General features: G+C 51.0%; 1 protein-coding gene across 2 annotated transcripts; it reads left to right on the top strand.

Annotated features, from left to right (window-relative positions):
- Positions 1-8802: 8802 nt before the first annotated feature.
- Positions 8803-16483, top strand: PLA2G2F (phospholipase A2 group IIF). Of its 2 annotated transcripts, XM_016214726.2 has the most exons (5): positions 8803-8915; positions 9590-9639; positions 13080-13224; positions 14133-14242; positions 16275-16483. In XM_016214726.2, exons 1-5 carry the CDS (start codon positions 8803-8805, stop codon positions 16481-16483), a joined length of 627 nt encoding a protein of 208 aa, XP_016070212.2. The 2 variants fall into 2 exon arrangements, with proteins under 2 accessions (XP_016070212.2, XP_087676934.1); XM_087820808.1 differs by lacking the exon at positions 8803-8915 and having other exon boundaries at positions 9456-9639.
- The last annotated feature ends 8467 nt before the right edge of the window (positions 16484-24950 follow it).

Below are 24950 nucleotides of genomic sequence, written 5' to 3'. Positions count from 1 at the left end.
GACAGGCAGGACCAGAAGGTTTTGTTGATTCCAGAAAGCTCTTCCCTAGTGAGAGAGAAGCCGTGGTATCGATGCTGTAAAGGGGCCTCAAGAACAGTTGTCGCAGATACCTCCAAGGGCCCCGGGGCCCATCTGGAAGGCTGGGTTTGGGAATCAGAGGGACCTGCTTCAAACTCTGGCTCCTACTCTTACCGTCTGTGGGACCCTGGGCAAATCACGTCACCTCCATGAGCCTTGGTTTCCACATTTGCAGGGTGGGGACAGTATGGGGACCACGGCCCCTCCCTCCTCTGATTGTTGTGGCGTTTAGGGATCCCATGCACGCAGCACGCCGCCGAGCCTCGCCCATGGGGAAAATGCCACACGGCGACCGCACGTGGGTTGCGTAGCGTTCTGTGGAGGTGAAGAGGGTGGGGGGGACCAGACTGCCTGGATTCCAGAGGCTTCGCCTGCAGCCGGGCGCTCAGCAGCGTGTCTTTTTGTTTCTCAAGTGTATAAGAGGGGGGATGATAGGACCTACTTCGTAGCCTTCCTGTGGGGATTAAACAAGATGATATGTGAGCAGGACTTGGTCCCTAGCTGGAGATTAATAAATGTCAGCTGCGGTTACTCCCATCATTATAATCATCACCCACGCCACCGCTGCTTATAATAGAACAATCTTTTCCCTGCATCGTCTACTCTGCTGTTAATCCTATCCGCTGTATCTTTCAGCCCCGACAGTGTATTTTTTTTCTCCCTCTAGAAATTTGATCTGGGTCTTTTTATATCTACTTAATATGCCCAAGCTCTCCTCTATATTCGTACACATAGAGAATATAGTTATAATAACTGTCATAATGTCTGTATCTACTAATTCTGTCATTTGGGTCACTTCTGGGTCTGTTTCTATTGATTATGTTGTTTTTTTCTCTCATTATGGCTTTTAAGATCGCCGCTGCTCCTTATTATAGATGACACTACGATGATAAAATCTTGTCTACTTATAAAGGGTGGTTTCTTTCAGATAGATTTCCAGAAGTGAAATTGCTGGGTCAGTTGTGAGAAATGTTTTTAAGGCTCTTTGTTTCTCTGAAGTCTGTGGAATTTAGAACCCCTGCTTCTGCCTCTATCAGCAGCATATGAGGACTCACTGGGCCTGGTGGTTTGTTGAGACTTGTCAGCAAGCCTGTGGGTTTTTACATCCCTGGGAACAGCAGGAAGAACCCTTGCTAATGCACCAAGATCTCCAGGTGGTGGGTGCAGAGGAGCAGGGGGGCTTCGATGCTGGAGGGCTCATTCGATGGAGCTGCCATTAGCTGAGCCTCTGCCACGTGTCAGGCACTGGGCTGTTATGTAGTTCTCACATCCACACCATAAGGGAGATACCGCTGTGTCCATTTACAGGTGAGGAAACTGGGACTCAGAGAGGTTAGAAACGCACCCAGGGTCACGCAGCAGGTACGGGGCAGAGTTTGGGTTAGAACGCAGGTCTGCCCAGAGCCACCCTTACCAGGCACTGTTCTAAGTGGTTCCACATAGTAAATGTAAGTGGTTACTGCCCTAATCCCCATTTCACGGATGAGTCATGGTACCCAGGCACTCGGCTATAATTTTCTTGCCCTCCCGATATAGATGGAGGTGGGCGTGAGAAGAGCTGGCAGAGCCTGGAAGTCTGCTGTCCCCAACCTCACTGCTGAAAAGAAGGAGGGCCCCATCCCCTAAGAGATACCCCATGGGTGAGGGCATGTCCTCTCAGCCAGTGGCCAGGTCCTCCCCTCGACCCATCCCTCCCTGTGAAGCTCTGTTTACCAGGACGGTCCTCCTGCCTGGACTCTGTCCATGATGAAGCCGCCAGAGGGTATTAGAGACGAAGCTTGGAATGACTGAAGATTTGTAGGATAAGAGGAAGTGAAAGGAGCTGGGCTTCCCCAGGGGCTTCCAGCTGCATCTCTGGTAGGCCCCTGGCAGGGAAACAGGAGGGAGGGAGGGAGCTGAGGTCCCTCTGGGGGAGAATGACCCACCTTTCTGCAGCTGTACCAAGGCAGAGCCAAAGTCATTGAATTAAACTACTGGAGACCCCCAAGTGTCTGTCTTCTGCAGAACAGATGCATGGTGGCAGATCCACTCCAGGATACACGTCCAGAAGCTACAGCTACGCACAGCAACACTGGAAAATCTCGCAAGCACAATGCTGAACCCAAAAAGCCGCCACCAAAGAGCACAGACTGTGAGAGAGAGGTTCTGTGTCTATGACCTTCCAACACAGCCAAACTGAATTGCGCTTTTACAAGTCAGGGCAAGGTTCCCCTGAGGGGTGGGGCCCGGACGGGCTTGTGAGAGGGCTGCTAGTCTCTTTCTCTGACTGGCCGTTGGTTACACTGGTGTGTTCACGTTGTGGAAACTCATCCAGCTATTTCAATTCGTGCATTTTCCTATGTATATTATACTTCTACAAATTTGAGTGATGACGATAAAAGCGAAAGGGCAGTGGGAATTGCTTCGTATAGCCTTCTAAATGATGAACTCAGGTAAAGAGAGAGGTAGAAAGAAAACCCAGCTTTGCTATCAGACGGATCTGGGTTCGAATTCCAGCTTAATAATGGCATTGCCTTGATTACATTACATCGTGTCCCTGAGCCTCAGTTTTCCCATCCCAAATATGAGCCCAGTGATGCATCCCCCGAAGGCTTGCTGTCATGATCACAGGTAGAATGATTGGTACACAATAGGTGGTCAGTAAATGCATGGCATCTGGTGGTCCCTCCTCCCAGGAGAAAAGAGTCTGAAGTTCTGACCAAAGCAAGGGGCTGGGCAAACGGACCCCACCCCACACCTCAGGCCCAGAGACTTCCATTTCTGATTGACACAGAGCTGGTCACCCACAGCAGGAGGATTTCCACTCCGACCTCTCAGTTTACCCGGAGTTACCCAGGCTCAGGGGCCACAGAATCTTCTTTCAAAATTGCTCCACAGTTCCCATGCTCAGCAGCTTTGGCACGGTCATGGCTCCAAGGTTCTTGCTCTGTCTTCAGCCCCGGCGCAGCCCCCTGCTGTCTTCCTCAAGGCCACATCCTGCTGGGAGGCAGCGGCGCCCGGGTGGTCAGAAGGAGGCTTGGGGGTCAGGCAGGTGAGACCTGCATCCCGACTCCCCGACTGTTTCCCCATCGACTAATTGGGGTGGAGGAAAATGAGAAGGCCCGGCTAGTGGGGCTCTTGTGTGGATGCTGAGATATGGGGCCTATCCGATGCTTGGCTTGTATACAGTAAGCGCTCAATAGTGGTAGTTGGTGTTGTCATTATTAGCATTAGCTTACGGGGGACAACGACCACACTTCCAAGAAACCCCACAGCCACCTGGCAAATGATGGGCACTTCCAGGCCCGCAGGCAGATCCCGCCCACTGGTGAGGGTGCAGAGAGGAAGGGGCAGGACAAGTCCCTGCCCGGCTAGGAACTTTTGGTGTCCCCAGAGTGACCAGACGCATTCAAGCTGATTGGAACCTGAGCAGTGCAGACCCCCCCGGTGGCCCGTCTAGTGGGTGTGGGAGGGCGGCTCACACCGATACGCACAAGGTGGGTGGATCTGCCTGTGGGGTCAGAATGGGGGGGTGACTGTGGACCCCAAGACATTTGTCTGGTTTTACATCTGGGTCTAATATTTATTTTTAAATTTTTTGGTAAAATATACACAACAACGTTTACCATATTAACCATCTTTGAGTGCGCAGTCCAGTGGCATTAGGTACATTCACACGTTGTGAGCCGTGACCACCGTCCATCCACAGAAACCTTCATCTTGCAAAACTGAAACTCCGCACCCATTAAACTCTCTGTTTCTTCCTCCCCGGTTCCCGGCAACCACTATCCTATTTTCTGTCGCTATGAATTTGACTACTCTGAGTTCCTCATGTGGTGAAATCACACAGTGTTTGTCCACCGTGACTGGCTTATTTCACTTACCATAATGTCCTTAAGGTTCATCCACATGGCATGTTTCAGAATTGTTTTCTTTTTAAAGTTGAATAATATGGTCCATTTAAAAAAAAAGAAGCTTTACTGAAATGTAATTTGCATACCATGCCATTTATTCACTTGAAGTGTATAAATCGATGCGGGTTTTTTGTGTATGCACAGCTATGCAACCATCAATCACCACAATCTAATTTTAGGACATTTCCAACAACCCCAAAAGAAACCTTACCCATTAGCAGCTTCTCCGCATTCCCCTCTGCCACAGCCTTGGTCAACCACTAATCTGCTTTCTGTCTCTATAGCTTTGCCTGTTCATTTTAGAGAAGTGAAACCACATAATATATTGTGTCCTTGTACACATTTCGTAGAAACAGAATCATAGAATGTCTGACCCTCTTGGCCCGCTTCTTTCTTTTACCATGTTTTCAAGGTTCATCCATGGAATGGCATGGAACATTGTATCCCTTTTCATTGTTGAGTAATATTCCTTTGCATAGATATACCACATTTTATGTATCCATTCATCAACTAGTGGACACTTGCTTTCCCCTTCACTTTTTGATTATTATGAATAATTATGATTATTATGAATAATGCTGCCATAAGTGTTTGTGTATAAAGTTTTTGAATGGACATGTTTTCATTTCTCCTTGGTATACACCCAGGAGTGGATGCCCCGGCTCAGGGGTAACTGCATGCTTCACACTTTGAGGACCTGCCAACTGTTCTTATTAAACACAGAGGCTGCACCGGTTTTCATTTTGCCCAGCAATGTCTGAGGCTTCCAGCTTCCCCACATCATCACCAGCACTGGTTATTATTTTGTCTTTTTTCTTCATTAGAGCCATTCTAATGGATGCGAAGGGGTATCTTATTTGGGTTTTGATTTGCATTTCCCTAATGTCTGATGGTGTTGAACGTCCTTTCCATATGTTTATAGGCCATTTGTTTATCTTTGGAGAAATGTCTATTCAAATCCTTTGCCTATATTTAAGCTGGGCTGTTACCCTTTTATGGTTTAGTTGTAAGATTTCTTTATATATTCTGGATACAAGTCCCTTATCAGACATGATTTGCACATATTTTCCTCATTCTGTGGGTTGTCGTTTCACTTTCTTGATGGTATAGTTTGCAGGGAAGAGTTTTTAATTTTGAAGTTCAATTTATCTTTTTTGGGGAGGAGTCACTTGTGCTTTTGTTGTAGTGTCTAAGAAACCATTGCCTAACCAAAGATCACAAAGATTGACTCCTTTGCTTTCTTCTACGAGTTTTATCATTTTTAACCCCGTGTTAAGGTCTGTTTTCCCTCTCTCCTTCCCTCACCCCTTCCCTCTGAGATTCATCAGTATCTTCTATGTTTCCATACCTCTGGTCCTATTTTATTCATCAGTTTATCTTGGGAATCAATGCTGATTGGTGTCTTTATAAGAAGAGGAAATTTGGACTCACAAAGAGACAAGAAGGAAATGCATGCAGAGAAGAAAGACCATGTGAGGACAGTGAGAAGGCGGCCGCCTGCAAGCCAAGGAGAGAGGCCTCAGCATGAACCCAAACCTGCCAACACCTTGATCTTGAACGTCCAGCCTCCAGAACTGTGAGAAAATAAATGTCTATTGTTTAAGCCACCCAGACTGCGATATTTTGTTATGGCAGCCCTCACAGTTTAATACAGTTGATATTATTTCTTCCTTAGGTAATTGTGTTGAATTCACCAGTGAAGTTGTCCGGGACTGGAGTTTATTTATGAGAAGGTTTTAAACTACATATGTAATTTCTTTAATAGATATAGGGTGATTTCCAATTGAATGACTTTGTGTCTTTCAAGGAAATTGACCATTCCATTTAGTTGTTGGTATTGTCTTGCATTCATTTTAATACCGAAAATTACAAGAAATAAAATAAAACCATCAGTTATTCCACTGCCTAAAAACAACCATTACTAATGTTTTGCTGTATATCCTTCCAGATAATTTTTATATATGTGCTCACCAACCCTCTCATACACACCCTTTTTTGTTTTTACAAAATTGCTATTACGCTTCATATCCAGGGTTTTGTTTTTTGCTTTTTGTATCATTATATCTTTAAAAACATAATTATGAATGGATGATTAATAACTTGCTTAACTAACCCCCTAACTTAAGTTGCTCCTGATTTGGGGGTGCATCATATAAAACACCACAGTCAATATCTTTCCATCTGCTTCCGGGAACAACTCAGGTTGGCATCTTGGTTTACACTTCCGAAGTGGAATTACTGGGTCGGCCAGTTTATTTTTGACTTCTGGTATTGAGCACCCTGTGCTTGGTAGGGGGAGGGCAGGGAGAGGGAAGAGCTGATCCCCCCACATCAGGGGCTTGCCCTCTGCAGACCAGTCCAACCAGCATGGCCAGTGGGAGTGCACAATGAGACCATGGCCATAGGGCTGTTTGTAGGGGGCCCCTACCTGGGCCATGGCCTCCTTGGCATAGATCTAAGTGGCTCTGGGTTACCTACAGGTTGGAGGCGATATCTTCCATGTGTGGACTGTTCTGGGCTTCAGCCTCCTTTGGAGTGCTGTGATATCATCACGAGGCAGTTGCAAAATCAAGTGGAAACTGAACCAAGCTTTGTGCAGACAAGTGAAGGCAGAGCCCAGCCTCCTCCCACCACTCTCAGTCCTCAGGGAGCTTCCTGTCTGACCAGGCAGGTCCTGTCCCCTGGGGAGCCCCTGTGCTCCAGGATGCCCAGTCTGAATGAAGCATGAAGAGCCACACACCGAAGCATTACAGGCACCTACGGAGGGATGTACAAGCAAGTGCAAATTAACACCTTCCCGTGGAGGGGTGTGTGACTGGATGCAGTGGGGGTTTTCTAGAACTTCTGGAAAGGAGAAGGGCCTGGATCCGTGGAGAGGAAGTTGGGCAGAGGAAGGATGGGGGCTGAGAGGAGGGGGGAGTGACCTGTGGGGTTGGCTGACCAGTTGGTGTGGCAGAGCCCCAAGGAGGAAAGGAAGCCCCAAGGGGTCTCTTCAGTTCCTTGTCAGCAACTTTGGGGACATTGGGAGAGAAGGGCCAATGTGAAGGTGGGGGGTTATTTGGAGCTTTGATTTCCGAGAGCACTCTTCCCTCCCCTCTGCCTTGTTCCCCTTCCCACCATCCCAGTTCCCCACCCGACTGGAGAAGGAGCCTCGGCTTGGCAACAATCAGATCCTTCACTGAGCACCTACCCCAGGCCCTCTCGGCACAACGCTGTCTGTCTGTCCAACAATCCTGTCGGTGAAGCCCTGTTACGTCCAGTCCACAGCTGAGGACACAGAGGCCAGGGAAGGGGACTATACCGAGAGGGTCTCAGAGCCAAGCTGTGGGGGTGCTGGAGTCAGAACCCCATCAGTGGGACTGCGCCATCCTCCAGGGCTCCTGAGCTCCAGGCCCCTCTGCTTCTCCCCTGTCTGTCTTTCCTACACACATGCCACCCTAACAAGTAGCACATGACACCGATTCCCAGGCCACTGGGCTCTCAGCCAGAAGGAACTGAGGCTCCTAGGGCACATCTGTGATGTCGGGAGATGTTTTGGTTGTCAGACTTGGTGAGGAGGGGGCCCCTACTGGATCTAGTGTGGGGGTCGGGGACCTGCTCAGAGTGAGGGGCGTGGTGTGGGTGGGGAAGCCCTGCTCCAGGTCAGGGAGGGTCACCCTTCCCGATGCGAGTAGGGGCTTCCTGCCAGATGTATGTGCCTGTCCCCCTCCCGCCTTAGCCAGAAGTGGGCACCAACGTGCTTGCAGATGTGGAGGGAAGCCGACAGACATGCGCCTAGTCAAATGGAGACCCTGACGAACATTCTACCCTCCACCAAATTCCACTCGGGCTCCCTGGAACTCTTTCTCAACCTTTGGGCTTCCATGTTTGTCTCTGTATTGTCCAATTTTACGAAGAATCCTGTTAAGTCAGTTCAGCCAGAATCCCCATCCTTGGTATCTGATCACCTCCAATAGCTATCTGATGGGGTTCCTCAGCCTCCCCCGCTTCCTTTCTGCCATGACGTCTGATCACCCTGGCCTGCCTTCAGCCAGCATCCCCCTAACCCCTGATGTTTTCTCTTAGTATTTTCCATCTACTGACCCCCACCCTCCTTGGCTATAAATTCCCACTTCTCGTTGTATTTTTAACATGTTGTTATTGATTTTTAGAGAGAGAGGAAGGGGGAGAAAGAGACAGAGAAACATCAAAACATCAACTGGCTGCCTCCTGCACGCCCCCTACTAGGGATCGAGCCCGCAACCTGGCGTGCGCTCTGACCAGGAATTGAACCGGTGACCTCTTGGTACACGGGGTGACACTAAACCAGCTGAGTCACACCAGCCAGGACTCTCCTTGTTGTATTTGGAGTTAAGTTCAATCTCTCTTCCTCAAGGTGAGACCCCACTGCAATGGTTCCTAAGCCTATTGCAAGGGCCCCCCTTAAGTAAAGTCTGCCCCACTGTCCTCTAGCAAATGCCATTGAATAACTTCAACATCCTTTTCAGATGGGAATAGAGAGGACTTTGGGCTAATTTTTTTTCAGATGCATGGGGAGGGGCCAACTCCTGGCCAGGTACATAAACCCCCACACTCTGTAGGCCAGAGCAGCTGCCGGGTGGGGCCTTTACCAGGTAGCTGTGGGCAGGGTGGTGGCAGTGCTGGTGGGAGGGAGGAGGTGGGGCTTCCTTTTTCTAGGCCATGTGTCACCAGCTCCTGCCCAGGGGCACTGCCCCGGCACTACCCTGCCAGTGTAGGTGGCAGTGAGAAGCTGGGGCCTACTCCCCAGAGCTTTTGGAGCAGATCACAGACCTTTGGAGCCCTATGTCGCTGGCCCCCCAGAACTCTGAACATGGCAGATGGGGCGCAGGTCAACCCCAAAGGGTTCAGGAAGAAGGTGCTGGTTAGACATCCCTCTGGGTGGAGGAACCCAAATCTCAGGGCCTCTTCTTTGAGGGCCTCCAGGTACGTGCCTGCTCCCCTGGGATGGAACCCGCCATGGACAGGAGCAGGGATAGAGGTGGGGAACTGGCTCCTTGAATCCATTTCCCCAGGAAGAAGAGCTCTGAGTCTCTGAGTGATGGCTGGGAAATGGCACTGCATTTTCAGCATTAGAAGGGCCTTATGGGTCATCTAGTCAGTCCTCCTGAGGCAATGGAGGCCCAGAGAGGCTAAGAGGTCTTTCTAAGGTCACACAGCATTTTAGAATCCAGGGACCAGGACTCTTGGCTCCGAGTGCAAGACCCAGCCACCAGATTGGGTCGCGTGACTTCCTGGCACAAATATGGAAAGGGGCTGGTTCTGATCTGTGGCAGTGATCTGACCCCACGAGGCAATGGGCTTCCTGTCTTGGATGCTGATTCCTGCTCGGGGTGGGAGGGGAGAGACTCCTGGTACTTCCTGGCTCCGCTATTCTGGGGGCTGTGCCTCCGAGAGGTACAGGGCAGGTAGGAGGTGCTCAGAAGGTGCTAATCACAGGGATGGGCAGCAGGAACCAGGGCATCAATGTTGTCAGGGTCATCAAGAGGCAGCACTGAGGGCACCTGTAATGATAATGAGGCCCAGGAGGGAGCAGCAGGCCTGGAATTGCAGGAAGGTGGAATGGCCCATCTCAGGCCCTGGGTTTCCTCCTCTCTCAGATGTAGCCTGGCTTTGAAGTTCCTCACCATCGCCATCCTGGCCGGCAGCAGTGAGTAAAGGCTCTGGGGAGTTGCCCCCTTCTCCCCCACCCCAGGCTTTCTCCCTTCACCTTGGGCATCCTGCTTCTCCATTCACTGACCAGCAGCAAGACCTTGGGCCTGTCCTGTCTCTCTTGGCCTCCAGTTCCCCGCTCGGCCCCTGCCAGGCTTCCCCCTCTGTCTGGGGCTGTTCATTCCTCCACCACCTGTAAACACGCCGCGAGCGGTTGGCATTTACAAGCCTCATAAGCCAAGGCCCAGAGCTGAGCAAGCATCGTAAAGTGGAATTTGCTGGGCGTCTGGGCCCCCCGGCAGGCCTGGGCGTTTGTGTACATAGGAGCGCGTGTCTGTGTACATGTGTTCGTGCAGGCAGACGCTAATAGCTTGTGTGTGGATATGCACGTGTCTATGTCTGTGCGTGTAGGTGTGTCTGAGCATGCGGCGATGTCCCTGGGTACGACACACTTCAATAAAGTGTGTGTGCATTCACTGTTGTGTGTGTCTAGGTGTGTATGAACGTAGGGGTGCATATGCCTGTATGTGGTGTGTACGGAGCCATGGCGTCTCTGTGAGCGTATAAAAAAACGATGAAACAGGCCCGGGGACTTCTTACCCAGGGTGGTAACCCCGGGCGTGTGGGTAGGGGACAGCTGAGGCCCCTGACACAAATTAACCCCCACACATGTAGGCGTTCCGGTGGCAGGTGCCTCCTGTCGATGGCGGGTGGACTGAACTCACTGGCTTCCCAGCCAGCCTGTTACCATCTCCTGACACAGCCGGCTTGGAGGAAAAGAAATACCAGAAGCAAAATAAGGCTAGGTATGGCCGGACACGAGACACTGTCGGCGAATTCGGGCAAAGTGGCCTATTATTTGGAAAATCACCACTTGAGTTCAGCCCAAACCACCGGCCAGGGACAGAGCCTCGGGCCTGATGGAATGCGGACCTGGTGTCGCCGACGTGGTGTCTGGCACTTGGAGAGCGAGTATGGACGTGGCCTCGCTCCAGGCTATGGATTCCACTCCGGGTGCCGCCTGTGAGGGAGTGTGTTTGTGATGTGTGAGTGTGTGTGAGTGTGTGTAGGAGTGTGAGACGTATATGTTGTGCCTGAGTGTGTGGCATATTTGTGGGTGAGTGTGCAACGTTGGCAGCTAGGAGAGTGGGCATAAGTGTGAGATGTGTGTGTGCTTGCACATGAGTGTGGCTACCAGCGTGCGGTGTGTGGAGCAGAGGATGAGGCGGGTGTGTTTATATCTGTGTGTCTCTGTTTGTGTCCACCTTTTGTGTGGCGGGTCCTGGGGACAAAAGCTGCTCCTGGGGATGAAAACTGCCCCCCTCCCCTCTGAAGGTAACACCTGCCTAACTAGAGGCGGGGGTGGGAGATGGGGGCTTTCAGGCTGGGGAGCGAGGGGGCCAGGACCTCACACAGGGCCTCAGGGGCTCTGACAGTGCACCCCCCAGGGGAATGTCATTACTGGCTGTCATCAGATTTAGGAATTGAGGTCAAAGAGGTTACGAAACATGCCCATGATCTCTGTGTTCGTGGAGAAACCTGTCTGCAAACCCAGTCCGTCTGCTTGGCACCCATTTTCTCCAGCACCAAGAAGCAGGCAGAGCTGGGGGAGGGGGCTAATGTTCCCAGGCACCTCTCCCGGCCTCTCAACAGTCGTCGCAGCCAAATCTCTGTGCAGCTCGGGAGACAGGCTCAGGCCCATGGGACCCACTGCCCTCCCACCCCCAACCCGGGCCCCTGTGTAGACAGACATTGATACGGCTCTAAGCCGTCCTCTTAAAGTCATCTGTCATTTCTCCCTACCCCTTCTTCGTGTCCTCTCTTGTTTGCATTTTGTTCTCTGTAATGACAAAAATCACGGAGGGGCGGCAGGTCGGCCCAGGGTCCTAACAAGCCCCAGGAGCTGGCGGGTGCCGTGCAGGGAGCAAGCGTCTGGTGAGTGCTGGCTCCGACTGGGCACTGGCCCAGGAGATCCCAGGAGGTCAGTACCATTGTTCCCATTTTACAGATGGGAAAACAGAGCCCCAAGGAGCTGTAGTTATGGGCTGGGGTCTGTCTGACTCCAAAGTCTGTGCTCATCCCACTAAGGCATGTTGAGGTGGTGAGTTCCCTGTCACTAGCGATGTGGGACAACTACATCTCAAGAAGCAAGTAATTGTGGCCTTTGGGATTCCACCCAGCCTCCAGTTTCTGAAATTCTTGGCTCCTGCCTCTGCTGGTACATTTCCTATTTCAGGCCTTGGAGCTGGGTGGGAAATGTTAAGAGAGTAGGGACAGGGCACTGAACTGGGCACCTAAGCCTGGGCCCAGCAGGAGGAGCCCAGGGTTGAGGGGAGGCAGGCAGGAGCTGCCCGGCACGCTGGTGGCATCGCAGCTCTGGGGCATGCGATCCTGGGCTCATGTCTGGGCTCTGCCACTTCCAGGCTCTGTGACCTTCCCTGTTCTGAGCCTTGGTTTGCTCATTCATAAAATGGGAATACAGCAGCTCTCCTGCTGTGTGTGTGGGGGTGGGGGGGCTCACTCAGGGGAGGACCTAACGCCGGGCGTGGTGTTGACTCAGTGGTGAGCCAGGAGGAGATGCGGAGGCAGCACAGGCCAGGAGCCCAGCGGGCAGGAGGCTGGACAGGAGAGGCTGTGTCGCTGGGAGAGACTTTCACCTGGCTGCCAGGTGCCAGGAAGCTGATTTTGCTGGTACAGGAAGGACTGTTGCACTATTGCTTCCTGTGAGACACTGACAGAGGAAAAGGAGTATGTGTGTGTGTGTGTGTGTGTGTGTGTGTGTGTTTGTGTGTGTGTGTGCACGCACGCGTGCGCTCACACATTCGTTGAATGACCAGGGCACACAACTGTCTCTGGATTTATCCTGAGATGCACCAGCCCCAGGACTGTGGTTGGGATGCTCAGTCCCCGCTGGGGGCAGAGGAGCCAGACCAAGCCAGGAGGGCCCAGAATCAATGGAGTTCAGAGGAGCACGTCCATGTACGGAGTCCCTTACAGTTTCCCGGGCAGTTGGGCCTTGGGTTCTCACTGCCTGGGTCCAAATTCTGTCTCCACCGCTTTTCGATGTGTCCTTGGGCAAGTTACTCAATGCTCTGGGCCTCGGTGTCCCCATCTGTAAAATGGGACAGCTACACCAAAACAGCACCTCACCGGGCTGCAGTGAGCACTCGACGAATTAATGCACGGAAGGGGCCTAGTACAGCGCCCAGCACCGAGAAGTCCTTGGCATAATGGCATCTATTATTATTTTCTCAAGGCGACAGGGCTTAATGTAAGAACGTGGGCAACCCATACTCGGTGCTCTGCACATCGCTTCCTTCCTCCTGCTCTGCCCACCCGCGCGCCCCTGGCTCCCCTGGCCCCCCTGGCCCCGGGTGTGGGGGGACAGCCAGGCAGACAGGGCAGGCTGCGCACAGCACCCCCTTGGTTCTCTTGCAGTCCTGCCTGCCGCACACAGCAGCCTGTTCAACCTGAAGTCCATGGTGGAAGCCATCACGGGAAAAAATGCCATCCTGTCCTTCGTGGGCTACGGCTGCTACTGTGGGCTGGGGGGGCGAGGCATGCCCATGGATGCAGTAGACTGGTAGGTTCCCGAATGCCGGGGCTGCTGTCCGAACCGGGGGGCAGAAGCCAGGCCGATCTCCATCTTCCAGAGATGGGAGAGGGCCCTTTCCCCAAACGATGAGGCTTGTTTGATGAGTTGGTGACCACGAGCCTGACTTTTGACACGTGTCCTCTCTGACCATCAGGGACGCTATTGTCCATCTCCAAGGTCTTGGGCTTGGAGGCATCTGAACTCCCACTCTTGCCAGGAAGGAACCTTTGACCTGTCCCAAACACAGGAGAGCAGCAGTCACACAGCTCATGCCTGACAAAGACAAGGGCTGTGAGCCCTGCCCCGTCAGATCGGAGGCCCTGCAGGACAGGGCTGTGTGTGTGCTTCCTCCATCCACGGGGAGTTATCTTCCGCTCCTATCTCCCCAAAAGCAGCCAGCACCAAGTCTGGCGTCACCGAAGCATGATAAATGCATGGTGACTAATTGTTTTCCCTCTACCAGAGGGGATAGGAACAGCCACACCACATTCGCTTTCTGTCCCCCACCCTCTAACCCCCCCTCAACCCTGGCAGACCTTTGTCCACCACGCACAGCCAGGAACAGCCTCTGCATGTAGGCAGTGTATAACCCTAACCTCCCTCCCACCCTGACCACGTAGCTGGACCACCTGGCCCTTCCTGAAGCTGCAGCCAGGGCTCCAAGGGGGGAAGCTGGGGCCCTGGGTACGGGACAAAGAGGCAGAGTCATGGGCAAGAACCTGGGGCACTGGCCAGCTTTGCCCGGCTGTGTGACCTCAGGCAAGTAACTGCCCCTCTCTGGGCCTCAGTCTAAAGTTCTGAGTAGTGAGGAAATGGGACAGATGATCAGGGTCTCTGCTGGTAGGAGATGGGCCGCGCCTGGCTATGTGGGCCTGTTCTCCTCTACCCGCCCCTAGGTGCTGCCATGCCCATGACTGCTGCTACCAGAAGCTCTTTGACCAGGGCTGCCACACCTACGTGGACCATTATGAGTACTCCATCGAGAATAATACTACGATTATCTGCAGTGAGTCCCTCCCCCAACATCTGCCCCAGCCTGTGCTGGAGCCCTGTGCAGGGCTGCCAGAGAAAATACAGGACACCCAGCCAAATTTGAATTTCAGATAAACATCAAAAAATGTTTACACACAAATATATCCTAAATATTTCATGGGATATACTTATACTAAAAATCAAATGTTAGCATAACGTCAATTAGTATTAGTGTGGAATTAAGATTAGCATAAGTATGTCCCATGCAATATTTGGGACATACTTATACTAAAAATATTTGTTTGTCTGAAATGCAAATGAACCAAGCCTCTTGTTTTTGTTTGTTTGTTAACTCTAACAACCCTCGCTGTGGCTCTGGCATGTCTCCCTGGTATGTCCTGATATCCAAGCCTGAATTGGCCCCTGTTTCTCTAGTCCTAGTGATTCTTCAGCTTTGGAGAGCTTAGGGAATAATTCTGATTCAGTGGGTCTGGGTGGGGCCCAGGAATCTCTGCTTTGAGCCAGATCCTTAGGTGATTGTGAGGCTTTGTGACACTGGCCTGGGAGTCGGGGGATGTGGGTTTAAACCCGGGTTGTGCCAGCATCTCCTTGCAATATAGCCCTGAACAGGGCCCTTCCCCATGGGTACCTGAAGGGGTTTGGATCAGAGCAGACAGGTTTCCTTCCATTTCTGTCACTGGGACCCCACCAGAAGGTGGCCCCATCCCAGGACCCTCACTTTTTCTAGAATTCAAGCTATTGGAGCCAAGCCTGGTAGAGTTCCCTCCTTTACTGTGGACTCTCCATGGTCTTTCCCCAACAGAGTGGTGTAGCATCCAAGCTGATGGCCCAGGTGTCCCTGCCCTGCCTTCCCTTTGTGGCCCTCCCTGGGATAGCAGGTGCCCCCTGATCCAGTGCTGTGGGCTGCCTGGGCCCCCTCTGTCTCCTTTCTTAACCAGGCTCTGCTCCTGTTCCTCACTAACAGCTCACCAGCAACCCCACCTTTGCAAAGAAACTCAAGTCTCCTGTTCTTTGGAAAAGAGTTGGGGGTGGGGGGTGGGGGCGGGTACTGGGCACATCTGTGACCCTTGGGAGCTCAGGGCTCTGTGGTCCTCACATTCTGCTGTTCAAATATGGGGTGGAGGGGCCAACTTGAGAGGGGGGTGTCCCTCCATTAAAACCCCAAGCACTGGTTTTCACAATGGCTTCTGGGGGTTTCTGGGGGCTGGGGGCAACTGCTGTGAGAGGTGATGGTCTGGGGTATGTGTGTCCCTGAGTGGTCCAGCTGGCTCTTTAATGTATATTATAGCTTAAGAGGCTTCTCTTTCCGCTGTTTGATGTTATTAACCCTCTGCAAAGAGTTTCATTTAAGAGAAAGGATTTTGCTGATGGAAAGGCTGAATGAAGTATTTGTAAACCATTGGCTAGTGGGTGGTTCTCAAAGGGTGGGTGGTTCCCCAACCTGTGGCACCGGCATCACCCGGGCACTTGTTAGAAATGCAGATTATCGGGCCCCACCCTGACCTACTGAATCCAAAGCTCTGGCGGTGGGGGTGGGCAGTCTGTTTTCACAAGCCTGCCAGCCAGTTCTAATGCACACCTGAGGTTGGGAATACTGGGATAATTGATTTCTGGAGGCTAATATTAATAGAGCGACAACAACATTAGCAGTTACCATGCATTGGGCGTTTGCTACGTGGAAGCGCTTTCCTCCCTGGATCCTTAGCACCAACTCCCTCCAGGGTGGGCGCCCTGCAGTTCTGTGACTGAAGACAGTTCCCGACACCGGAGCTCTTATCCCAGCTCTGCCTTGGGTTTGCTGGGTGGCTTCGGTAAACCAGTCTCCCTTCTGGGCCTCAGTTTCCCAACGATGCATGGACCTGCTGGACTTGAGCGTTCTTGCGAGTTTAGCACTCCTCAGAGCCACCTGGAGGGCTGTTACCACAGGCTGCGGGGTGGCCCAGGGCTCCGGAGCTTTCGGGCGTCGGGTGGGCCCGCCAGGTGCGCGGGTGCAGCTGGCCCTGCGCCCGCGGGACCCTCAAGCGCATGTACTCCCCTCCCCGCAGGAGATCTCAACCAGACGGACTGCGACAGGCAGACCTGTGAGTGCGACAAGGGCGTGGCTCTGTGCTTCCAGAAGCAGACATACAACGAGAGGCATCGCAACTACCTCAACATCTACTGCCAGGGCACCACCCCCAACTGCAGCATCTATGAGCAACCCCGGGAGGAAGCCTGCAGGCCCCCCTCCTCACCACCCACCGCACTGCCCTAGTGCTGTCTGGGATGCGACACAGAAAAGGGGTGGGGGGTCCTGCTCTGGGGACCAGGCGCCTGGAGCAGGTAGAGGTGGGGGTGGATCTGGAGCCCACAGGCTACCCTGCCACCTCCTCCCTAGAGCCCTCCAGCAACGCTGGTCCCCAGAGGACTCAGAAGGCCCTGGGCCCTGACTGTGGCCACAGGGGCCCTCCAGCCCAGTTCTGGACATAGATGTGTCCTGCTGTTGATCCTGGACTTGGCAGGGAACTTGTGGCTTGTTGGGGTCACTCTTGAATGTGGAATACGAGGCCTAAGAGAGAGGCCCCAGGCCCCCAAGTCCCTGACAAACACGGTAGAAGGCAGGGCCCAGCCCTCGGCCTCTCCCCCTGAGCCTCCCCTCACGCAGCAGCCAGGCCAGTGGGTGGAAAGGCCTCAGACCCTGGCAAGGAAAGGCTGAGGGCTGGGACCCGCCAGGGTGAAAAGGGAAACAGAGGCCCAGGCAGGAAGCTGAGCCGAAGGTTCAGGAAGGCAGTAGGGAGGGAGCAGCCTGGGGGAGAGGAAAGCATGGGGAGACGGTGGGAGAGAGGGGAGGCCGGCGAGGGTCAGATGTCTAGACCAGGGCCGTGACGCTGGGTGGTGGTTGAAGTCTGTGAAGCTGGAGAGGAGGGGTGATGGTCCCATTTTTTGCGGAAGGGGCTCCTTGCTTCTGCAATCTGGAGGTTCTCTCCTTCCGTAAAGTGAGCGAGGTCTTTTATGCTAAGGCTTGAGGAAGGGGCTGCTCTAACTACACCGGTGGGGGAGCTGCCATTGATGAAGATGCTCTCCTTGACCAAACTTTAGTCAGGCTCCGCTGAGACGTCTTATCAACCTCTGGGTTTCCATGTCCACCTCAGCATCGCACAGTTTCAGCAAGAACCCCGCCACGTCATTTTATTGAGAATCCCCACCCACGGTTAACCATATGACCATATCTCTGTCATCCCCAGGCGACGCCTGGTCACCCTGGCTTGCCTTTAGCAAGAATCCTATTATATTAGGTCAGTCTAGCAAGAATTGTCCCACCCTCTTAGCAATTCCCTATCCACCAATCCCCCCTTAAGAAAAAGCAGGCTCTGTAATCGTCGTATTAAGAACTGAGCCCAGCTCTATACTGGCCCCTGTTGCAATAGTCTTGAATAAAAATCTGTTTCTGCCACTTAACCTACTGTCCAGCATCTGGTTTCCTCACGGCCATGGTGCCGTGACTCGGATAATACCTGGGTCATCGCCGGACCCCAGAGCTCTCACGCAGGACCCAGGGGTGCACCTTGGAAGCCTCTGTCTGACGGATGGGGGTCCGCTGGGAAGCCCGACTCCCGAGCCAGTGCTGTGAACCGACGGGGGCTGCAGAGCCATGAGGACAGGCTTTGGTCCCTAAGGTTCTGGGTGACTCTCTGAAGCTGGGTAGAGCTCCAGGCTGCTTTGTCTGAGAGGCACCTGCTGGGCTGGGAGCCATTCTTCCTGACTTTTTTGTTGAGTAGAGATTGGCTCCCTGACTCTCCAGGCCGGGAGTGTTCCCTGGCTCTTTGGGAAGCTCCTCTGTTCTCTCTATTTGATGCTGCTCCTCCCACAGGAACTTCCCAGGCAACTGGAACCCCGCTTCTCAAACCCCTGCTGAATTTGGAACCTCACTGGCTTCTTTGGGAAACTTGAGACCTCCACAAACTGGCTCCTCCAAGACCTCTCCCTTCCCATGGCCTCCTCTCCCCCCTTCGGTCTTCCCGTCAGTCCCCGTGAACCTGTTGATAGGACCCCTTCAAATCTCCACCTCTTTATCCCTCTGTCCATCCTGCCAGCCCTTTGCCCTGCCCGCTCCAGCCCCTCAACTCCCCACAGTCCCTGGGATCACTTCTGCAGCCCCCTACCCTACTAAGGGGCTCCCACGGGACTCAGGGTCCCTGAAAGCAACTACCTGAAGCTAAAAAGAAAAAAGGCCCATTGGAAACAGGCGGGATATTTTGTCCACTCAGATGAGCTTTGGGGACATCCAGATGCCTGCCTGAGGTCCCCTCAGTCTCTTGCCTAAAAGGTAGTCCACAGCCTTCATAAGATTACATATTGGGACACATGAAAATCTTAAAAGTCCTTTCCACAAATACTGGTGAATAAGTAACCTCAGTTTGTGTCATCTGCTAAAAACATAATTTGGATAAAAAATATAAAGTGGAGCAAAGATGAGGTCTAACTATTTTATATAAACCAGTGACTTTGTATCACTATGTTTTACATATTTATGGCTAAAATTTTAGAAGGAAACCTATTAAGATCTCTATTTGCATCACCAGCATGTGTGTGTGTGTGTGTGTGTGATATTTTTCTATTAAGGTGGTATCACCAAATTCACTTATAAAGCCCCTCAAAGGACTTCCATTCAAAATGGCAGAGACAAACAAGCACTTACATATATTCATTATTCCTAAAATACCCAGAAATATAGAAACAAACCCAAATATTTTTAAGCCCATGCTCAAAGATTGGAGCAAATCTTCAATAAATAAGACCAGTTTTAAATCATTGATTTAACAAAAACAGCTATGTCTTCAGAGTTATAAGCATTAAGGTGTAATGTGAGCATGACCCTTATTCTTCTAGGGCTCACTAGTTAAATAGGGTGCCGCCACATCTCCTAGATGCTTACAATTATAAAAACAATAAATTCAACGCAAGAACAAATGCAGGTAAAGATGCAGCCAAAATGAATCCTTTGATATTCACTACCTCCTATTGACCAGGCACAGCAGTAAGCCAGAAAATCCGTGTCTCTAAGTCTTCTAGGTTTTTGCTTTCATAATACTTGCCTAACACGCAGGGGCTGTAAAAAATAGTTAGCAGGGAAAGAGCCTGAGACGAGGCTAGCTCTGTTTAACGTTACCAGATGTCCGCCTAAAAAGAGTTTCCAAAATCTTTTTGGTAACTTGTAACCTCAGAGTTATGCTAATATAAATTAAGTGATCAATATACATTAAATATCTAGATCATTTCTAAGTAAGATAAACTACTGAAACACTAATTACTAAGCACAATTAAGCTTAGATACTTCGGCTCTTTTTATATGGGATAGAGAAACATACTTGAGTCTCTTAACAAACGTAAAAAGTTATACTAGAGGAAACTGAGATGGTATATTTATAAAATTTGCTAATTTACTAGAGGATGTTGCCATATGGCAGCCAGTTAACAACTGCCTACTTCCTTGTTTCCACTGGAAATGAAGGTTACTGAGGTTTAAGGATTCTAAGTAAGCCCGGCCGGTGTGGCTCAGGGGTTGAGCATCGACCTAGGATCCAGGAGATCGCGGTTCGATTCCCGGTCAGGGCACAGGCCTGGGTTTTGGGCTTGATCCCAGCAGGGGGCGAGCAGGGGGCAGCCGATCAATGACTCTCTCATCATTGATGTTTCTCTCCCTCTCCTTTTCCCTTCCTCACCCTGAAATCAATAAAGATATATTTAAATTGAAAAAAAATTCTAATTAATACATACAAACAAAACTAAGAATAGTAAGAATGAAGGAAAAAAACTGTATGCAAAATACGCAGGGATGTAGGATACAGTATTGTTTTTAAAAAGGGAGAGTGGTTTTGTTTTAAAGTGGTTGTTTAGAGGCTGTTTAAAAATTGTTGTGGAATGAGAAAGAGAAAAACACGGGCCAAAAAGATTTTTGGGTGGAGATAGAAATTGTAAAGGGTTTGTAGAGAAGGACTTCATGGGCAGTCAAGCGGGCTAAGATTGAACTGATTTATTTATTAGGTTTTTAAAATGAACACAACGGCATTATCAGCTCAAAGCTAGAATTTCATTGTCTCTGTTCAAACAGCCAAGTTTTCTTGGATTATCGGTCTGCTCTTCACAAGAGATTGTACAAGATTTTTCTTTACCTTTTGAGTAAACTGCCCAGGAAACAAACGTTTTATGTTTTACTGGAATTGATTTTTTAAGAGAGTCCAGACGTGTTATTTTTGAAAGAGCTAAGGGTTTTTTGATTTGCTTTTGTTTTTACACTTTTGACATTTTGCTTTTCCCAAATCAAATCCTAAATGAAATCGGGATCTCAAACCAGCCTTTTTAGAGGGCCCTGGAAAATCTCAAAGGATCTGTTCTTCCACCTTGTAAAAAGAGAGATGCTAAAAATAATTTGGTTTATTTGACATGTTAAGTTGTATGACAGGCATCAAATAAGAAAAGATGACTTAATTTTTTCTAAGTTATATTTGTATGGGTAAATATTTTAAATTAATATAAGTATTTTTAAAAATGTACAAAGTTCAGCCCTGGCTGGTGGGTTAAGCATTGTCCTGTGCACCAAAAGGTTGCAGGTTCAATCCCCTGGTTGGGCCCATACAGGAAGCCACCAATTGATGTTTCTCTCTCTCTCTCTCTCTGAAAAAGCAATGGAAAAAAATATCCTTGGGTGAGGATTTTTTTTAAAAAAGTATAAAGTTCATAAAAATTTGCCAATGGCCTTGCTGTCCACATGTCCTGGTACAATGTTATCAGTCATGATTCCAGTTAGTATCTGAATATGTTGAATTTTACAGAGACAACCACATTTCCTTGTCAACTGGATGATAATAAATTCTCACCAGATCTTTAAGCACGGCCAGTTTAAGCCTTTGTCATTTACAGATAGATAGTTATTGTTTTTTTCTGATGCCTTCCTGAAAGCTCATACAATCAGCTAGTCGCCAAAATACTTAGTCTTCATCAGCAAGGACTATTTCTGAGACCCAAGGAAAGGATTATGACAGGTAGTCTGGGAACAGGCTTCCGATGACATTGGCCAACTTTGAGATCATACCGCTGGACGGAGTAAGGATTCCCAGGACTAGCAGAGAACTGATGGGTTCGTAAAGCTGCTCACCCAAGATCAAGCCGAACAAAGAGTTAATTACACAAGATTGCATTAACCAATGAAGTCTGACGGCAGTTTTGTTTGGAACATTTCTGGTTCTTTAATGTTCTAATTTTTGGATTTAAGCAACTCCTTTCCCTTTTATCTTGTTACCCATAACTCATTACCATTTAGTAGATACTTTCAAAAACAGAAATGAAACATTAACTTTTCTCCCTGCCTGATCCTTCCAGAATTTGGAAACCCTGAGTATTCTTATTTTCACGACAACATAATTATTTGCATAAGTCCAACAGGGATGTGTTTCCTTATAACAGAGCATAATTGGAGACATTGGTTACCGTACCAAGGCTTGACTGGAATATCATACTTGAGAATGAGGAACAGAAAATATGATATAAAGAACTGGAGAGGACTTTAGGGAGCCAATGCTTACAAAGGCCTCCAGGAAGGACCAGCCTGGTACCTGCAAAGGTGAGCAAGCCAACTCCCAGCAGACCCAGGAGACGGGCTACCTTGGCGGCCTTGGGCGGAGTGGGCTTCACCCAAATCTATGGTATTGCAAGAAAAAACCGGTGGTGAGTGCTTGGCTTCACTTCCTGGGCTTGAGAGGCTTTTAAAAGCCTAGTCTGAGATTCCTTATGGAAGGTTCCGGCAACGCAAACTCAGAAAGGCCTATGTGGTCCGTTACCATTCTTGCCGCCCTTCTGTAAATAATCTAAAGGGATCAGGCTTATTTTGTAAACACTAATCAAGAAGGGGAGTTACTGGAGAGACAAATAGTGCACCCTTGTGGGCTATTAAATTATAGTCGTGCTGATTGCCTTTGAGCAAGGTTTCGGCCTCTGGGTTAAACCGCGTTTTCCGTTCTGCGTAGTTATCTACCTGTACACTGCGCTGGATCCTGCCACTTTGCACGTCCTGTCAATTCTTCTAGTTTCCTTCAAGGTCTGGTTACAACTCTCCAAACCAAGGTTTCCGATTTTCCTCCCACCTTCCTGACTTGGAGTCACAGGGAACGAAGACCCGACTGCCCAGACCCTTCCTGGGCTGAACCTAAAGGAGCCCTAGCAGCTGAAGCTGGATGCGTCACGCCATGGCTTTGACACTGAGGACGAGGCCATCACCAAAGACATTTGAACAGCAATCCAGGGGGTCCACTGGAGCGCCGCTGCGACTTCACCCACAAAGAGGCTCCCAGCCCAACATCCAATGGGCTGCCCTCTGGACTCAGCATTTCCTCTCCTCCAAACATTACCTTGGTTTTTCTTTTGTTTCCATAGAAACCCCCTCACTTAAATGGTGATGGGTCCCACCGTCCAGTAAATACCCACTACGACCAAATCTCAACAGATGGTCACTAGTGAGCAAAGTGACCGAGCAGAAACGGACATACACTGCTCAGCAGAGGGCCTGGCAAAGACTCTCCCCTTGACCACACTTTAGTCGGGTTCCTCCGAGACGTCTTCTCAACTAGGCCTCGACCTTTGGGCTTCTTTGCACCCTCCGGTTTTAGCAACAACCCTGTATGTCAGTTTAGAGAGAATCCCCACCCCCTCCGTACCTGCTCCAACCCTCACCCTGCACCGCCTCCAGGCGCTATCTGCTCACCCGGCCTGCCTTCAGCACGAATCCTGCTCCGTCAGTTTAGCAACTACCCGCTTAGCAATTTTCTGTCCACCGAGCCCTGACCCTGCTCTTTCGCTATAAATCCCCACTTTCCTCTCTTCTTTTCAGAATTCTGAGGTCTCTTTGCCCCCATTGCAATCGTTCTTGAATAAAACTCTTTCACCACTTCAACTTCTGTCCAGCTCTGTTTTGCTGCGATGCCATTTGTGCCCAGACCTAGGCCGCTCTTGTCCATTCTCTGGGAATCACTGCCGCTCCCTGCCAGTCCTCAAACCCTCCAGGGTGGGGCTGCCAACGCTTCTCTAGAACTTGGGTGGCACCTAGTGGTCACGATAGGTCACCGCCGGTGCTGTGCTCCACACGTCCTGCCCCTGTGCTCCTGCGCCTGAAGCGGGAGGCCTGCCCCGGACCCACGATGCCCAGTAGAGCACGCGGAAAGATGAGCGCTTCCAGCCTCCACCATCTTCTCATTGCCACCAACACAAAGCAGACTGGGTGCACCCCTGGCTCTGCCCCTTAAGGGCCACATGGCTCTGGGCGCATCACTTTACCGCCCCCCGCCCCAGGTTCAGTTTCCCTCTTCTGTAAACTGTGGGGAAGGAAGAAGAGCACATCGTGAGGTCTGAGGCCACCAGTGAGAATGGAAACTGCCAGCAGGGGTGGCTGGTGCCCTTGGCTGGCATGTTGGACCGAAGGTCCCAGGGCCGGGTTGGCAAATAGCTGTAGGTAGAAGGAAGGAGGAGCTGATGGAACATTCATGGGGGCATTCACCCCTAAACGGAAACCGGGCAGAAGCCGGGCTGTGATTTAGCAAGAAAATCAGGGTGTGCGGGGGATATGACATAAAGAATTCAACACCCGTGTTTTTGGCCTGGGTGGGGGGCAAAGATGAAGGAGGTCCCCTCAGCTGAGATGGGGAGACACAGGGGCAGAGGCTCTGGCGACTGTGTGTGAGGATTACCTTCCACCCCTTTTCCAGGACACCCCCGTGGCCATCCCAGCTCCTCCTCATCTTTCAGCTCCCAGATGGGATGTCAGATCCCCGCATTCCTCTGGGAAGCCTCGCCTGACCCTCCCAGAGGTTGCTCATTGCTCCAAGCCCACCCCAATTCCAGCATTTCCCAGCCCGTTTTGCGATTGCCTGTTGACTTGTGCGGCCCCTAGTCGGAGAGCAAGTTGGAGTCGGATGCATCTTATTTCTCTGCCCTTAGCCCAGGCCTCAGTGTGTATTTGCTGAGGGGGTGATGGTTGCCCTTCCTGGAGAGCGGGCTTTCCCAGTGAAAGTCAATGTCACCCCTCTGCCACCCCACTTGCTCCTTTCAGAATTAGGACAGCAATGCTGAGCGGGCCTTGAATCCATCTCAGGCCCACTTTCTCTATTTTACAGATCAGGAGCCGAGGCCCAGGGAATGGAAGATGGCCTGGGTCTCACTAGAACCCCTGTCCTCCATGCTGAGCCCCCCCGGCCCCTCTTCCTCCTCTTTGGCAGATGGCCAGACACCTCCAGTCCTGAGCGGGACTCTGCTGTGGTCAGGAACTCCCAAGAAGGGAGATGCCCGGCTGGGGCTGGGCCCCCTGGTTCCAGACCTGCCTTTCTGCAACCACTCTGCTCACAGACCTTGAAGACCCTCTCTGATGCCCACAGATCTCAAGCTTCCCTTCTGCAGATGTAATCACTACAGCACATGCGGGAAGGGAAGTGGGAAAAAAAGACCAATTTACCACATGACGGTGATCATGGGAACTGAGTCGGGCAGAGCCAAGAAGCCCTGATCCCCAGACCCTCTGCAGACCACCTTCCCTTTCTGTCTTCACACCAGATTTTAAGTGTCCGAATTTGAACTTCTAACAGCTGCTATGGCTCCTAATGTTCTCCCCAGGATATTCAGACACAATTTTGTTTGTTTTCTTTAAATCTTTGAATGCCTCCTGCCCAGCACTGTGAGCGACACAGCAGGAGCTCAAT

This window comes from Miniopterus natalensis, chromosome 9 (assembly GCF_054644295.1).
Source record: "Miniopterus natalensis isolate mMinNat1 chromosome 9, mMinNat1.hap1, whole genome shotgun sequence".
Taxonomy (NCBI): domain Eukaryota; kingdom Metazoa; phylum Chordata; class Mammalia; order Chiroptera; family Miniopteridae; genus Miniopterus; species Miniopterus natalensis.
The sequence above is the reverse complement of the archived record's forward strand: the minus strand, read 5'-3'. Positions and strand labels throughout refer to the sequence as shown.